Genomic DNA, 16699 nt, shown 5'->3' with positions numbered 1-16699 from the left:
CTGTTGCCTTAGCCCTATTGCTACGAGAGACTGTACATTACAGTACCCATGTGGTGCCCCGCGGCGGTGGTCCCCAGACCATGTTATGAATCTCAAACGACTGCGTCGGGTTCTCCGACGTCTCTGGTTCTTCCACTTCCACATAAAGCCGCCATAGTAGACTGAACCACCACATGGAGGAGAAAGGGATTTTTTTCCGTGATTGTTGCCGGTGATTGTCTCCCGCCGGAGCCCCGCTGCCTGCTGCCTGCTGTCTTGGACTCATCAAAGAGTTGCTCAGAAATATACATTCATTGACGAGGACATGACATAGAACCATCAGTCTCGGATTTAAGAGTCACAACTTTACAAAGTAATGTTTGCTTAAAGGGTGAGATCTAGGATCAGATCTGGGGAGATTTCTGCCAGTGAGCAGAATGGGTAGATTGGTGAATTGAAGCCCTGACGTCTAGTTTTATTTTTTAATGAAGATGTTGTTCAGAGATAAAAATAGTTTTAGGAGCTCAACAGATTGTGAAAAGCTTGCAGTGAGTGAGTGAGGCTTACAGCAGACTTTATGATGGGACCACTAGTCCCCACCAATGGTCTCTAGATGAACCAGAAAAGCAAGACCTTCAGGACTGTCTTCAGGAAGTATAAACTGTTTTCTAAATGTATTCTTCTGTCCTTACTCCCGATAGCCACTACCAGGTCCTCTGTATGAAAACGTCTCAGCTCTGAACAATCACTTGGCTCCTGCAGCACAGAGAGAACCAATAGAAGAGCAGGAGGACCATCACTATGCCAGCATCCATACCTCTCGTTCAGAGAACCAGGAAGTCCCTCGCTGTTGGGTTGGCTCTAATGTCCAATCAGACCAAGCAGATGCTGTCTTTTATTCTGTGGTCAACATTAAGAGACTAAACGCTGTCCCTGGGTAAGCTTCTCTTGGTATTTCTAAAGAGGAAATAGACTCTTGTTTTCGGACTTTATCAACCCAATTGGTCTGTTTCACAGGGTGACTGAAGTTCTGTCTTCTTTTCAGAGAGAGTGACCAGACAGAGGCGCTAGAAACCTCAGCGTTGTACAGCACCGTCAAAAAACACCCCAGATATTGAAAGAGTTGTGGCAGCAGGATTTAAATAGTGGTACTAGGTAGACTAGAGTGTCTCATCCATTTAGTTTAACAGGACAATACGCTGGCTGCATGTCCTATGGAAATGAATTACATGGAATGAATACTTGCCACTATAGCTCATTCATGACCTGATTTATTTGACTTATTTACTTGATTGTGTCTGTTCCACTTGTGATGGCCCCAGCGAGGCCACATTTTATCCAGGGCCTCTTGCTCTTGAGGATATAGCTCTGCTTCATCGCTACCACCTGCTGGTTACCAGGATGTACTGCACCTGTGAGGGGAGGTCTTAGCGGTACCATCTGCTGGTTACCAGGATGTACATGCTGGTCAGCGCATTCATTCCAAAACAGATTGAGTTTTTCTTAACCTCTGAGTAATATGGTGCAAACCTGGCATTTAATGTATTTGCAAGTGAAATCTTTTCTTCACAATACTGTAACATATGCCACATGTTTTCATGTGCCATATTTGAAAACTGTCCACAAAATCATGGTTGCTCTTGAGAATTTATTGGGCAAAGTTGTTTTCTTTAACATGACATCTATGCCTGGCCTTTTTGTTGCAGCTCATTTCCAAAATACTTTAGAGGTTTTAGGCATGTGATGGTGATCCATGTGGTACATTAAGTTACATGAATTCTGTGTGAAATTAACTAAAGATTCTGTAAGTTGTTCATAGTTGATAATCATATAAAACGTATCTGGTACATCACATTTGATTTGTATAATTGGGGCAATGCATCCAGCAATATTGGTATTGTATTGAGACAAATTTGAGAGACCTTAGACATGAAATACCTGAAATAAAATGTAGAGAACTCACTAAGATCATTGTGAGACCGAACTATGCATATTTCTCAGGAGTGACAATTGAGATGGATGAACGTTAACCAAATCTCCCTTTGGCCTTGAGTAAGCCCAAGTAGATCATGTTAATGTGATAGAAAGGAGATTTCATTTTACTTTGCAATGGGTTGTTTTGGAGAGACAACACATTTGAAGGGATTTGTTAGGAACCATTACATGTTGTCTCCAAGGAACCGTCTGTAATTCCTAGTGAACACATTATTTTATCCAGAGTTCTGATTTATCATAATTTCACTAGTGAACACATGAGTGTTCTTCTCTCTGGAGTTGTGGTCAATCTAGGGTCATCCTTTCAGTATCTTTCCAGTTTGTCACAGTAAAGAAACCCTTATTAATCCGCCTCCTCCAAGAGTAATTGCATTGATGTGGTAAAGTATGGACCTAGTCCTGGTATGTGGGTGTTGAAGGTCATCCAGCTTCTGGTGAGAGGAAAGCCGACGGATTTAGTTTAGTTGGATCTTCCGTATTTTCGGTTTTGATAAAGGGTTGCTTTACTTTATGAATGTCAGATGATGGAAATAATGTATGTGAAAACTCTTGTTTACAAAGAAAACTTATCCGGAGAACACAATATAGCAAAAGATAAAATATGATGGAACTAGGTACCATTCATTGTGGTCTAAAAGGTGATCATATGTTCCAGGCAGTAACCAGGCTTCAGGTTAACTCTGCTGCATTAAGATGAAGTCCTTTTTCTTTTCTTTTGGTCAAATGAACAAAAGTGCATGATGAACTGGAACCACAGACCAGCTTCAACTTCTACTGTAAGAGGTTGTATTTTCTTAACCTTTGTTCAAATGCTTTACAAATTTAACTCATAGAGGGATATATAGTAATGAAAATGACTGAAAAAACACTGTTATATATTTAAAACTGATGTATTTCTCCTTGTATGAACTTGTACTGGTATTATTTACTTGCAAGTGTGTTTAAATATCTCCAAGAACCACAGAGTGAGAGAGGAGAGGACTCAGTATGAATTCAAGATTAGCAGCAAGAGGATTTCTAGCTTTTCTTCTGTCAGTACCAGGTTGGTTCATTTACATTGTGAACATTTAGTTTCAATAACATGACAACCAAGCAACTGGAACGAGGAGGGTGAAACCTCAGCATGTTGAAGATCGAATAATATTTAATAAAAAATAACCCTAAAGAATCACCCTCTAGAAAACTGTTTTGTTAAACAGACCACTACATTAGGGAACGGTCAACTTTATATTTTTCAGTTATGGTTCATAGTCATTGGAAATCTCCCTTCACTGTAAGTTTTATAGAGCCTCTTGTAGTCTGACTCTGTATTTGTTTTGGATCAAAGTACCCTATTTGAAAGAATATATGTTTGCATTGAGCTATGTTGGGCATTTCCTGTTTGCTAGGAAAACCTCCACTATTGACATCATCGGAGAGTTAATTAAGCCACTTTAAGACTTTTTGACAAAGATAGAGGTTAAAGTCTATTTATTCAGAAAATTATGATTTAGACATGGCACATCAATCTTTCGCTGCTGTGTTGGAATTCTTATTTAGTAATATGGTAGTCACTTCCTACCTCTCTCCTTCTCTCCTTCCTCTCTCCTGCTCTCCTCGCCCTCTTCTGGCCTCCTCTCGTTTCCTTTTCTGCTCTCCTCTATTTGTCTCCTTACCTCTACTCCTCCTCGTCTCCACTCTCTTGTAACCTTTGACAACATCAGTAGCTGTAAGAGTAATCGTTGTCCTACTGGCCACTGTACTTCTCCTCGTCTTCCTCTGGATGAGGTGAGATATTCTCTCTTTTTTGTTTTCCATTCCTTCACTTCTCCTGTTGCTTCTTCATCCCTCCTTTTTCTTCTCCAGAAGAACGAGTTCCTCCAGCAAAGCATGGTGACAGGGAGGAAGGCCAGAAACCGTGGTGGAGGTGAGACATAGGAAGCCATTTATTACGTGTGTCTATATTTTCATAAAGAAAAATCTGAAGTAGAACCTAGATTCTAGATTTAGAACTTTCAAAACATATGATTGACTGCTTAGAACAACCTCCCTTTTAGTACGAGTGTGCTATTGATTTCCCAAACACAATCTGATGTTGCCATAATGTTTTTACAGGCCAGGAAAGTGTATCTTACTTGGCGATTTTTAAACACATGTGAAAACTCCAACAAGCTCTCTGGTAGTTACCCTTGCATTGGTCAACCAGTTTGGGTTAACAACTTATTGACAATTTTTGAACATGACAGCAAGCCAGGACAGGATCCCCAGAATATCTTTCTACAGTCTGGTTCAAGAAGACACATGACACTTGCCTCACTTACCTTGTTTATTATGATATAAAGATGGAAAGCATTAGTGACCATTACACTGGAGTGGTCCTGTTCATAAACTCAAGGCTTTTCATTCAGTACACATCACAACTTTAACTTAAAATGTTCAGGGCAAAGGGACACATCAATAGAGAGGTTTAAATGGTATTTGACCAATAGATAATGGTGGGCCAGGTTAGAGAAAACGTATCAATGGCCAAAGAGTTGACTTGTGGGATCCCCCTGGGATAAATCCTTGGCCCTGTTTCGTATTTGATTCATGTCAATGTTATGATAGGGCAGTTGCCAGTCTCCTCCAGGGACATCATGTGAACCAGCTACAGCTAAACCATATGTTTGATTTTATTAATAGAACAGCTCGAGTCCTGGTTACTTGCTGTGCCACATTGCCATGGTTCATCAGCAACATGGTCAGGTCATCTGTGGAACTCATTATTATAGTCTAGGATTTAAGAGTCACGACTCGCAAAGTGATGTTTGCTATAAGGGTGAGATCTAGTGTGAGATCTAGGGTGAGTTCTAGGCTGAGGTCTAGGGTGAAATCTAGTGTGAGAACTACTGTGACATCTTGAGGAAGAACTTGGAATCTGATGAGGCTTCTGCCAGTAAACAGGATGAGGCGATGGGAAGGTGTTAGGGTGTTAAGGTGTTAAGCGGAGGAAGTCTTTCAATGCTGTTTTGGTTTCTGTTCAGCACACTGCATGAACTGGATCCACAGACTAGATGTCAGACCAGCATCCTCCTCGACAGTAACTTTAAACCTTTATCTCTATTGATAACAAATATAATTCAGAGATTTTTCCTTGCAATTACTTTCATTGTATTTTCTACGTGCAAGTGTGATTAAGAATCCCCCAGAACAACAGAGTGAGAGAAGAGAGGACTCACTATGAATTTAAGATCAGCAGCAAGAGGATTTCTATTTTTCCTTCTGTCAGTACCAGGTTGGTTAATTTATGTTGTTTACATTTAGTTGAACTGTTTCAATAACATGACAACCAAGCAACTGGAACGAGGAGAGGGTGAAACCCCAGCATGTTGAAGATAGAATTATAGTGAATAGAACATTAAAGAATCACCCTCTAGAATGCTGTGTTTGGTTTACAGAGCACTATAACGGAGAACGGTCCACATTACATACTTCAGTTATGGTTCATTAGTACTTGGAAAATACCACTTCACTGCAAGTTGTATACAGCCACTTGTAGTGATAATATTGGTTTTAGGATAACAATACTCATTGCAGATCTGTTGGGTATTTCCTGGTTGATAGACAATAAACTGTATACATCATCGAAGGGTTTATTTAGTTATTTTCATACTTTTTGAAAAAACAACTTGTCAAAAGCTAATGTTGTTCCCCCATTTATTCTATGAATGATGATTTATGCATGAAATCTTCTGCAACGTTAAAATTCTGATTCAGTGATACGGTAGACACTGCATACCATCTCATGTTCTCCCTCCTCTCTCCTGTCTCCTGCTCTCCTCTCATCGTCTTCTCTCCTCTCTCCTGCTCTCCTCTCTTATTCTCCTATCCTCTCCTCCTTCTTGTCACTACTCCACTCTTTTCCATGTCTCCACTCTTTTCACCTCCTTACCTTGTCTCCTTGCCACTATTCCCACTTCAACCCCTTGTTTTCAATCCTATCCTTGTCTCCTCTCCTCCTCCCATCTACTCTATATTCCTTGCCTCCACATCTAAGTAATTTCAAAGCTTATAGTCGCATTGCTCAAACAGAAGCACATAGACCATAGGGCCGAGGCCTTTAGAGACTAAACACTACCATTATTCATTAACTGTTAGTGTATGTTATTCAGTTAGTGTAGTATAATATGTATAATACATGTTGCATTTAAGGGGGGGTCTGAACTCTATACCCCCCTGGCTACTTCACTGGTGTCACATGATGTTCTGGAACGTTCCTCTCACAGCTCAGTGGTCAGCATGCATCTGTAGTTTCCATCTCCACCCACCAGCCTCCATCTCTTCATGTATCTTCTGATCTGTTCATCAGGTGAACCTCTGTGTCTTGTTCATTCTCAATGAGATGTCTTTGTTTTTTCACAGTGCTTCAGGGTAATGGTGACTGGAGAGTTACGTACTCATCTAGTAATGTCTGTGCTTTAAGAGGAGCAATGGTTGACATCAACTGCACTTATGAATACCCTGACGACGTACAGTACCGCCCTACCACAGTCACAACACTGTGGTTTACCAAAGGAGACAACCTTCAGCCAGTTGATCTGGAACACGATACAGACTATAGAGGTCGTGTTGAATCCAGCTGTGGAGAGGTCAGCTGCACCGGGTCCAGATGTCATGGAACATGTTCCCTGAGAATCAACGACCTGAGACAGAGTGACTCTGCTGTCTACAAGTTTAGGTTTACAACAAACCTACCAGGTGGGAAATATACTGGTGACCCTGGAGTGACGTTATCTGTAACAGGTAAACTATAATGTGTGTGTGTGTGTGTGTGTGTGTGTGTGTGTGTGTGTGTGTGTGTGTGTGTGTGTGTGTGTGTGTGTGTGTGTGTGTGTGTGTGTGTGTGTGTGTGTGTGTTGTGTTGTGTTATATTTATTATTGAGTAAAATTGTGTGTAACTTCTTCTCAGACCTCCAGGTGAAGGTGTCCTTTCCTGACCCTACCGATCCTACCAAGGCAAAGCTGGAGTGTCACAGTATGTGTGGTCTAGCTGGTGACCCTCGCTACATCTGGTTCAGGAATGGACAGAATGTACTACAGGGAATGAACTACCGGATCTACATTCAGTCTGGAGACAGCTATTCATGTGCTGTTGAAGGATATGAAAATCTCCGCTCTCCTTTAGTGTGTAAGTCCAGTCCACAGTACACTGACACAATAAGAAGATGCAGACAACCTTTTAGGGTAAAGAACTACATGAATATTTACTATGAATGGACCAAAACCACTGGCATTTTATGTAATTAATTAAATGCTAACTGTTTACAGACGCTCCAATGACCCCCTCAGTGACCATGAGTCCCTCTGGTGAAATAGAGGAGGGCAGTTCAGTGACTCTGAGCTGCAGCAGTGATGCCAACCCAGCAGCTAACTACACCTGGTTCAAGGTTAATAGAGATGGTTCCTCCAGGTTCATGAACCAGGGACAACAGCTCATCTTTAAACACATCCTATCTTCAGAATCTGGACAATTTCGCTGTGACACTCAGAATAAACTAGGGGAAAGATCGTTGTCTATGTCTATTAACGTAAAATGTGAGGAAACACAATGCAAAACTACAACATTAATTATGAACCCAAACTTTGCCATTATGGGATTTTCCTTTTTTCATGAATTTAAATGTACATGCTATTTTTGCATGTTTCTATGTGTCTCCAGATGGTCCTAAACACATATCTGTGTTATCAAGTCCCTCTGGTGAAATAGAGGAGGGCAGTTCAGTGACTCTGAGCTGCAGCAGTGATGCCAACCCAGCAGCTGAGTACACCTGGTTCAAGAACAACCAATCTCTGCTCTGGGAACCAAGTCAAACTCATACCTTCCGTTCAGTCCGCCCTGAAGACAGAGGAACGTACCGCTGTCACGCAGAGAACCAATATGGACAACTCGGCTCGAACTCGATATTCATGGATGTCCAGTGTGAGTTGAATATCGGACTAATATGTTAACATCTTTTCTATATCTTGTCTTTAAAATGTAGAGCTGGTATTCATGCATTACTGCTTGCCTGTAAACAACATTGACTCACTTATTATACTAGTATACCCAAGTGGGTGCTACACACTGGTGGTGGTTAGTGAGGTCCCCCTTCCCTGTAAAGCGTCTTTGAGTGTGTAGAAAAACACTACATTAATTCAATCCATTATTATTATTATTGCAGTTTCATGACTTAAGGATGGATATTTTTATTTTGTGTTCTTGACAGACGCTCCAAAGACCCCCTCAGTGACCGTGAGTCCCTCTGGTGAAATAGAGTGGGGCAGTTCAGTGACTCTGAGCTGCAGCAGTGATGCCAACCCAGCAGCTAACTACACCTGGTTCAGGGAACATGAAGACTCAGTGAAAGAATCAGGACAGAACTACACCATCACTAATATCACATCTGAGCATGGAGGAAACTATTACTGCCAAGCCCATAATGCAATCGGACTTCATAATGCTACCTTTTTGTTAATCCAAGGTAATTGTTCATTTAAAAATCACACACACACCTTCAACACAGACACAGGCACACATTTAAACATTGGCCTAATTATGTTGTAGTTTGTATTCAGGGTTTGAAATCGAAATCAACATCATGGACAACAACAGTAGTTGTGAGAACCATTGTTGCCTTACTGGCCACCGTACTCCTCCTCTTCTTCCTCTGGATGAGGTGATACATTCTCTCTTTCTTGTTTCACATTTCTTCACCTCTCCTGTTGCTCCTTCACCTCTATGTTCTCTTCTCCAGAAGAAAGAGGGCCTCCAGAAAAGCATGTGGACAGGGAGGAAGGCCAGATACTGTGGAGGAGGTGAGAAAAAGGAAGCCTTTTATTACTAACCCATCCTTTACTAAGACACAGGGTGGAAATGCCCACCATGTGGAGGCCTCAACACAAGACCACACAAGAGACTTCTAGTTTCCTAAGCAAGTCCTTCTCTGTTGCTCTAGCCCTGTCGCTAGGAGAGACAGTACATCACAGTGTCTGTGTTTTCACCAAGAACTGTCTGAAGTTCAACCCTGGCCCGATTTGGACATTTCAGAACTGGAGATGACTTGACATTTTTACATTTTACTGCTCGGTTCGAATCCCGACCGGTAGGCCAAAGAAAAAAGGAGTCGTTGTGCACTCTCCTCAGTCCTCATCCACGGATGAGGAGCCCATGAGCAAGGCACCTGAAAACCCCACCTGCTCCCTGGGAGATGCACTGCGGCTCTCCCGGTATTCTGGTGTGCCCCATGTGTTCACCTGCTCCCTGATGGGTTAAAAGCAGAGAAATAATGTCCCCCAAAAAGGGACAGTAAAGGATACCTTAATTTGGCGCCCCCAATGTTTTAACCGGAAGACAGTATGGTCATCTGAGAATAGAAATTTTTGTTTGTTTTAAAACTGGGATCTGGTGAGACTTTTGCCGGTGTAACGGGGGGGTTAGGCAGAACCCAAGTGCACAGTTGTAGAACAGTTTCAAGGATTTATTCTGGTACAGGATCGGGCAGGCAGGAAGCAGACAGTTAGTCACCGACAGGTGGGCAGGGAATCGTCGTGGGTCAGCGTGCGAGGAGTCGGCAACGGGAGGGCAGAAGAGCAGATCGGGAGTCGGGAACTGGACCGCAGACAGACCGACAGGGACTCGACGTCGGGCGGGAGGTCAGGCAGGCGAAGGGTCGGTAACAGGAAGTCAGGCTGGTGGATCAGGAGACGGGGACAGAGGAGCAGACAGACCGACAGGGACTGGACGGCAGGCAGGTGGTCAGACAGGCGAGGGTTCGTTAACAGGCAGAGTGGAGTAGACAAAGTCAATCGGGAGTTGCGGGAAAGCTCTGAATGAAACAAGAGAGAATCTGGCAAGGACTGAGTGAAAGGAGAGGACTGTTATAGGGGGAGCACAGGTAAAGGTGGTTGGGTTAATTAGGGGAGATCAGGGTGGCAGGCAGGTGAATGGGAAATCCATGGGGGCGGACCATGACAGCCGGTGTGCAGAATGAGAATATGTATGAATGTATTTTTTTGTTTTAAAGAAGTAAATGAAGATGTTGTTCAAAGACCAGATGGGTCTTTCTAGCTCAACAGTTGTAGGAAACCTTTCAGAATGGACTTGAAGTGAGGTCTCCAGCAGCCTGCATGGTGGGACCACTAGTCACCACCAAGGGTCTCTAGATTAACCAGAAACACATGACCTCCAGGACTGTATTCACGAAGAGTAAAGTGTTTTCTAAATGTACTCTTCTGGCTTAACTTTTCATCAGCTACTTCATGTTCCTGTGTATGCAAACATCACTTGGCTCCTGCAGCACAGAGAGAACCAATAGAAGAGCAGGATGGCCATCACTGTGCCATCATCCACACCTCTTGCTAAGACATCCAGGAATTGCCTCACTGATTGGCTGGCTCCGTTGTCCAATCAGACCAAACGGATGAGGTCCTTTAATCTGTGGTCAACATAGACTATATCTATATGTTTGTAACTTAATCAACCCAATGGATCTGCTGAAGTTCAGATTCCCTCTCGAAGCTGCACATCCTAAGGTGCTTAGGTTCCTGTGCTGTATAATGCTGTCTTCAACTTCTCTATTATTAATATGGGATCTTTGCATTTTAGTGATTGTATTTTTTTGAATATGGTGATCCTGTGATGGTCATTGCCATTATTGCGCTATATTAATCAATTTATACCGTGAATATGAAAGTAACCAATCTCATTGGACCTTTGAGAGGTAACCTAACGTGATGCTTACATTAACAAAAAATTTTTTGTCATGCCTCATTCTGTTAGTTTTTGATTTCGACTCTTTTTAAATAAATGACTTATTTGAATGTGTGGACTCCAGCTATTGTCACGATTCCTGAGGTTTCTCTTGTTGTAACACACATTTCTACATTAAGTAGATGTTTAGATATGAGTATTCAATAGGTTAAGCAAGTATTTAGAATCCTACAATGTGGGCCTGTGAAGCCCTTTGAGACTGTAACTGTGATTAGTTTTTTTCAATTGCTTGAACACATTTTGCAAAATTTGGCTCATTGTGTCAAAACTCAACACAGAAGCAAATAAGACACAACACTGGGAAATAAACCATTCACATCTATGTCAAATTGAAACTCGGCTATCGAAACCTAACAATTCTTTGTAAAAATGGCACTTTGATGTCAAAATGATACACACTTGCATCATATGAATACACTTTCAGATCAGCTGCAACACACTTGTCTACTTTATATAAAACACTGCAGTCTTTCATGTTCACTGTTTTTATTCAGTTCCACAGAGGGCACGTTTTCACCACAACCAAAAGATCAAATGCTAAATACTGCACATTGCAGCACTGTACATTACAGTGCAGTAAACACAGTTTGAGCCAAAATAAACAAAAATAAACCCTACTGTACTGTAAACACAGAAAAAATGGCAATTGTGCAGGCCGTTCTGCCGGTGATTTTAATTCACTCTGCAGCAGAGGCTGGAGATCGGGAAGCTCGGGAGTAGTGTTGGCTCGTTCGTTCGCGAACCGGTTCGAATGAACGAGTCTTTAGGACGAACGAACCAAAACGGTTTGATTCTCTCGTTCGTTCGTTCTTCTCGTTTACCATTCGATTCACCGGAAACTTGACTGAACGAGCGAACGAGTTTCCGGTAGCACTAACTCCACTGATTCTGACTGCCTCAGCTGAGAACCGTGCAATGGCGTGCATTACATGATGCGATTTACCGCTACCGGAAACCAGGCTGAACGAACAAACGATTTGCGAACGACTCCTCCCAGTTCAGTCGAGTTTCCGGTAGCACTGAGTCTGACTGACTCAGCTGAGAACCGTGCAATGGCATGCATTCCATGATGCGATTCACCGCTACCGGAAACTAGGCTGATTCGCGAACGACTACTCCACCGAGTTTCCGGTGAATCGATTCACCGGAAACTCGACTGAACTGGGAGGAGTCGTTCGTGAATCGTTTGTTCGTTCAGCCTGGTTTCCGGCAGTGGTGGGTAGTAACGCATTACAAGTAACGCAAATGAGTAAAAAAGTAAATTTTTCGGGTAACGAGTACTTTTCACGTTCCTTTTTTAAGTCTGTAATTTTACCCTTAATCAAGTAAATATTTGATTTAGAATTCTACTCTTTACTCAATTACATTTTCCACTGTGCCTTCATTAAAATGAGTATTTTGATAAAGGCATTATCTTCGTTGACTGTATTAAGAGGATTCATAGAATATTATATTAGTTAAACGTCCCCTTTAAGACATTAAACTTGCACAGCCTCTAACCATTTCCCCTCATCCAGGCACACCCCACTCCCCCGTCAGCAAACACCTCACTGTAGGCCCTAGTGTTCTGCATCATACACCTGCAAACATCCTAATACTAACACACTTTTTATTACTCTCGATATAGTTCTCATCCTGGGTCCCACAGTCTGGCCCCCAAAATAATTTTGGCACAGATTTACCCAACCTGTTAACCCCCACTGTTTTACGAAACACAACCCCCCCCACCCCCAGGCAGATAGTTCTATCAAAAGTGCAACACTCCTCTTCGCCAATGTGCATAGTGGGCGGAGTGACCAGTAGGACGTTCTGTCAAAGTCCAGAACGGCCGTCCCTTTATGTGGCCATTTGACCTATGTGGTTCATATGAAGAAGAAAAAATTATGAGCGACATTAAATGTCAAAACAATAGAAGGCGCCAATACGAAAGGCACCAAACCTGAAACAAACAAAAAAGAACACAAAAAAAAGGGGAAAGAAAATATCGGGTAGAAAACGTAAGGAGATTTATTTTGGTTGCTATAGACGTCGAGTTTTCAGCACGATTCATGGTAGTCCAACCTGACGTGTTTGGGGCTGGCAACCTTTATTCGTGAAATATCACGAGCAAACTAATAAGGCAAAATGAAAAATAATAAAATAACACTATCATTTCGGGCAGTCCGCGATTATTTAAATAATTTCTGTGTCATGTCTGATATGCAAAACAATTTACACTGTGTACTGTCCTCTTCTTTTCCGAAATGCCAGAGCCTAATTAAAGTAGCCTAGGCACAGCCATTGACAGGGACGTCACGAGGATTAAGAGGCTTGGGGGGCTTAGCCCCTAGCAGTCACCAAATGCGTGCGCCAAATTTTTTTTAACCAAAACTTTAAAGTGGTTCTTTAATTCATCATTTATTACAGTAGAGAGTACCGCAGAGCATCTATCAGCCTGTTTTCTGGCTCACTCTCTTTTCTTTACTTGTTTTAAGTCTTCAGGATGTCCTCCTTTTTAAAAATATAAATCAGCTAAACAAATGTAAGAGTTGGTATGATTTAAGTCTACATATTGGGGCGCGTTCAAGGAAAATAGGTTAGAAAATGTATCCATCAATGCGCTCTGAAACTAATTTAAGAACTTCTAATGTATTAGTATTGATTTCAACTCAAATTCTGGCTTATTATGTTAATGGAAGGCATGTTACAATTTCCTTGAAAAAGAAAAAGTAGTAGGTTTTTGGTATAGTATCTTGAAACCCTGGCAAGTGGTTATTTAAACACAAAATCGCGTATGGGCTGTGGGCCTACATTTTGGAAAAAGTCGAAGGCCTTTTTTTCGCCCCAGTCCTCACCTTTGCATATATCACGAAAGGTCTTGCAGGACTTAAGCAACAAAAGTGTCCAGACAGTGAGAAGATGGCTCGGTCTGAACATAAAACCTGCAATGTCATTTATCACAGCAGACGTGAAGGGGGTTTAGGAGTTCCAGACTTTGAGTGGACTTACTGTAAATCGCCACTAGGCTGTCACATTTGTTAAACATGCTTAACAATGACGATAGCGCTCTACGGGAAATGGGCCGTGCTTCCCATTTTCTTGACCTTGGGAAGCGCAGAGTCCCCCTCGCCCGAGAATCGGAACCCAGCTTTCTAGGCACCCGTAGAGCTTGATCTGACTGATGATGAGTTGCTGCTGATTCGCGATCCATTCGTTCACCAGTAGTGAAGCTTTTTGAATAATTTGTTCACCAGTAGTTAAGCTTTTTGTATAACTTGTTTACCAGTGTTGAATCTATTTGTGTACCTTCATGTAAAGTCATGCATCATGCTGAGTTGTTACTCTTTCGCAAACCATTTGTTCAAGAAAATATCTAGCCTTGGCTACAAATGTCAATTTCTGGTACTTATCTTTTGCAGCCTGGGCCACGTCCAAAGGCTTGTCTTAAGGGGTTTCAGGATAGTTGGCTTTACAAAAGCAAGGGCAAAACAACTTGCCAAATGCTCCTCAACATCTTCCATTACTGGAAGTCGCCACATTTGGAGAAGCTGTTTGAACTGTCATCAGACCCACATTGCTGGATCAAGCCTGAGCAATGTTTTGTATCTGTAACATATTTGTCCTTATGTATACTTATTATGAATTGTGGACATAAATAAAGAAGTTCAAATGTGTGAGAGTGTGAGTGTGTGTATGTTCAGTTGCCTCCCTGTGTGGGTAAGGATCAGCAGGCCAGAAGATTAATGGAAAAATAATAAAAAAGCAGAAGATAAAACAAGAAGACACTTTCTACTCGTTGTGGTAGAAAAAGGTGATTCTAGGATAGGTCCAGTAGTTCCTTCTTCTGCGAATCATGGTGTGAAGAGGAAGGAAGTCTTGCAATATTTTTGGTGTCTGTTCAGCTAACTGCATGAACTGGAACCACAGACTAGATGTCAGACCAGCTTTCTGCTCTACGGTAAGAAGTTGTATTTTCTTAACTTTAATTCAATGCTTGACAAATGTATTTCATAGAGTAAAATCTAATTCTAAAAAGTGTTATTTTTCTCCTAGTATGAAATTATTTTTTTATTTTCTACCTTCAGGCGTGTTTAAATACCTCCCAGAACAAAAGAGTGAGAGAGGAGAGGCCCCACTATGGATTTAAGATCAGCAGCAAGAGGATTTCTAGCTTTCCTTCTGTCAGTACCAGGTTGGTTCATTTACATTGTGAACATATAGTTTAACATTTTCAATAACATATCAACGAAGCAACTGGAACATAAGAGGGTGAAACCACAGCATGTTGAATATAGAAGAATAGTAAATATAGCATTAAAGAATCGCCCTCTAGAACGCTGTGTTTGGTTAAACAGACCCCAGAATATGGCCCGCTAACGGTCCACTGTATATATTTAATTTGGGGTTCATTAGTCATTGAAAATAACACTTCACTGCAGGTTGTATACAACCTCTTGTAGTGAAAGCAGTGGTTTTAAGATAACAATACTTTATACACTGCATGCCATCTCCTCGCCTCTCTCCTGCTCTCCTCTCCTTGTCTTCTCTCCTCTCCTCTTCTACTCCTTATTTTTCTCCTCTCCTTGTCTCTACTCATCTATTTTCCTTGTCTCCATACTTCTTCTTGCCTTACCTTTTCTCCTTGCCACTATTCCCAGTTCGTCTCCTTGGCTCCTCTCCTCACCTCCTCTAAGCTACATTCATTGTCTGCACATCCAAGTAATTACAAAGCTCATGGTCACATTGCTCCAACAGAAGCACGAAAGAGACTAAACACAGCCTAGTAGCCTACGCTACCATAATTCATCAACTGTTAGTGTATGTTATTCAGGTAGTGTAGTGTAATAAATTCAGAATTTCAGAGAGGTGGGGGTTGAACTTGACTCTCCTCCTGGCTACTCTTCTAGTGTCACATGATGTTCTGCAATGTTTCTCTCACAGCTCAGTGGTCAGCATGTATCTGTAGTTTCCATCTCCACCCACCAGCCTCCATCTCTTCATGTATCTTCTGGTCTGTTCATCAGGTGAACCTCTGTGTCTTGTTCATTCTCAATGAGATGTTTCTGTTTTTTCACAGTGCTTCAGGGTAATGGTGACTGGAGAGTTACGTACTCATCTAGTAATGTCTGTGCTTTAAGAGGAGCAATGGTTGACATCATCTGCACTTATGAATACCCTGACAACGTACAGTACCACCCTAACACAGTCACAACACTGTGGTTTACTGAAGAAGACAACCATCAGCCAGTTGATTTGCTAAGTGATTCAGACTATACAGGTCATGTTGAAAATAGCTGTGGAAAGGTCAACTGTTCCGGGTCCAGATGTCATGGAACATGTACCCTGAGAATCAAAGACCTGAGACAGAATGACTCTGCTGTCTACAAGTTTAGGTTCACAACAAACCAACCAGATGGGGAATATACTGGTGACCCTGGAGTGAAGTTATCTGTAACAGGTAAACTTTGATGAGTCTGGTGTGTGTGTGTGTGTGTGTGTGTGTGTGTGTGTGTGTGTGTGTGTGTGTGTGTGTGTGTGTGTGCGTGTGTGTGTGTGTGTGTGTGTGTGTGTGCGTGTGCGTGCGCGTGCATGAGTGAGAACAAGTATGTGTATGTGTGGGAGTGTGTTGATACATCATAATTATTGTGTGTAACTTGTTCTCATACCCAGACCTCCAGGTGAAGGTGTCCTTTCCTGACCCTACCGATCCTACCTGGACAAAGCTGGAGTGTCACAGTATGTGTGGTCTAGCTGGTGACCCTCCCTACATCTGGTTCAGAAATGGAAAGAAGGGAAGACAGGGAGTGAACTACAAGGGCCACATTCCGACTGGAGAGAACTATTCATGTGCTGTTGAAGGATACGAACGTCTCAGCTCTCCTTCAGTGTGTAAGTCCACTACACACTACACTTAAATTATACCAGATGCAATGGATCTTTTAGAGTAAAGAACTACACGTAGATTCGTGAATTGACCAA

General features: G+C 42.1%; 1 protein-coding gene across 4 annotated transcripts in view; it reads left to right on the top strand.

Annotated features, from left to right (window-relative positions):
- The window catches only part of LOC132452623 (sialic acid-binding Ig-like lectin 14), a 37108-nt gene that overhangs the window by 6333 nt on the left and 14076 nt on the right, over nt 1–16699 (top strand). The window contains exons 1-4 of one of the 4 annotated variants that reach the window (XM_060045321.1): nt 14555–14678; nt 14806–14912; nt 15798–16178; nt 16391–16609. In XM_060045321.1, the coding sequence (XP_059901304.1) occupies nt 14858–14912; nt 15798–16178; nt 16391–16609 (655 nt within the window). In that variant the 5' untranslated portion in view covers nt 14555–14678; nt 14806–14857. Of the gene's footprint in view, nt 1–14554; nt 14686–14773; nt 14913–15797; nt 16179–16390; nt 16610–16699 lie in introns of those variants that run through there. The other 3 variants (XM_060045322.1, XM_060045320.1, XM_060045319.1) reach the window with 3 other exon arrangements.

Source organism: Gadus macrocephalus, chromosome 23 (genome assembly GCF_031168955.1).
Source record: "Gadus macrocephalus chromosome 23, ASM3116895v1".
NCBI classification, from domain to species: domain Eukaryota; kingdom Metazoa; phylum Chordata; class Actinopteri; order Gadiformes; family Gadidae; genus Gadus; species Gadus macrocephalus.
This window is presented reverse-complemented; position numbering and strand designations above follow the sequence as displayed.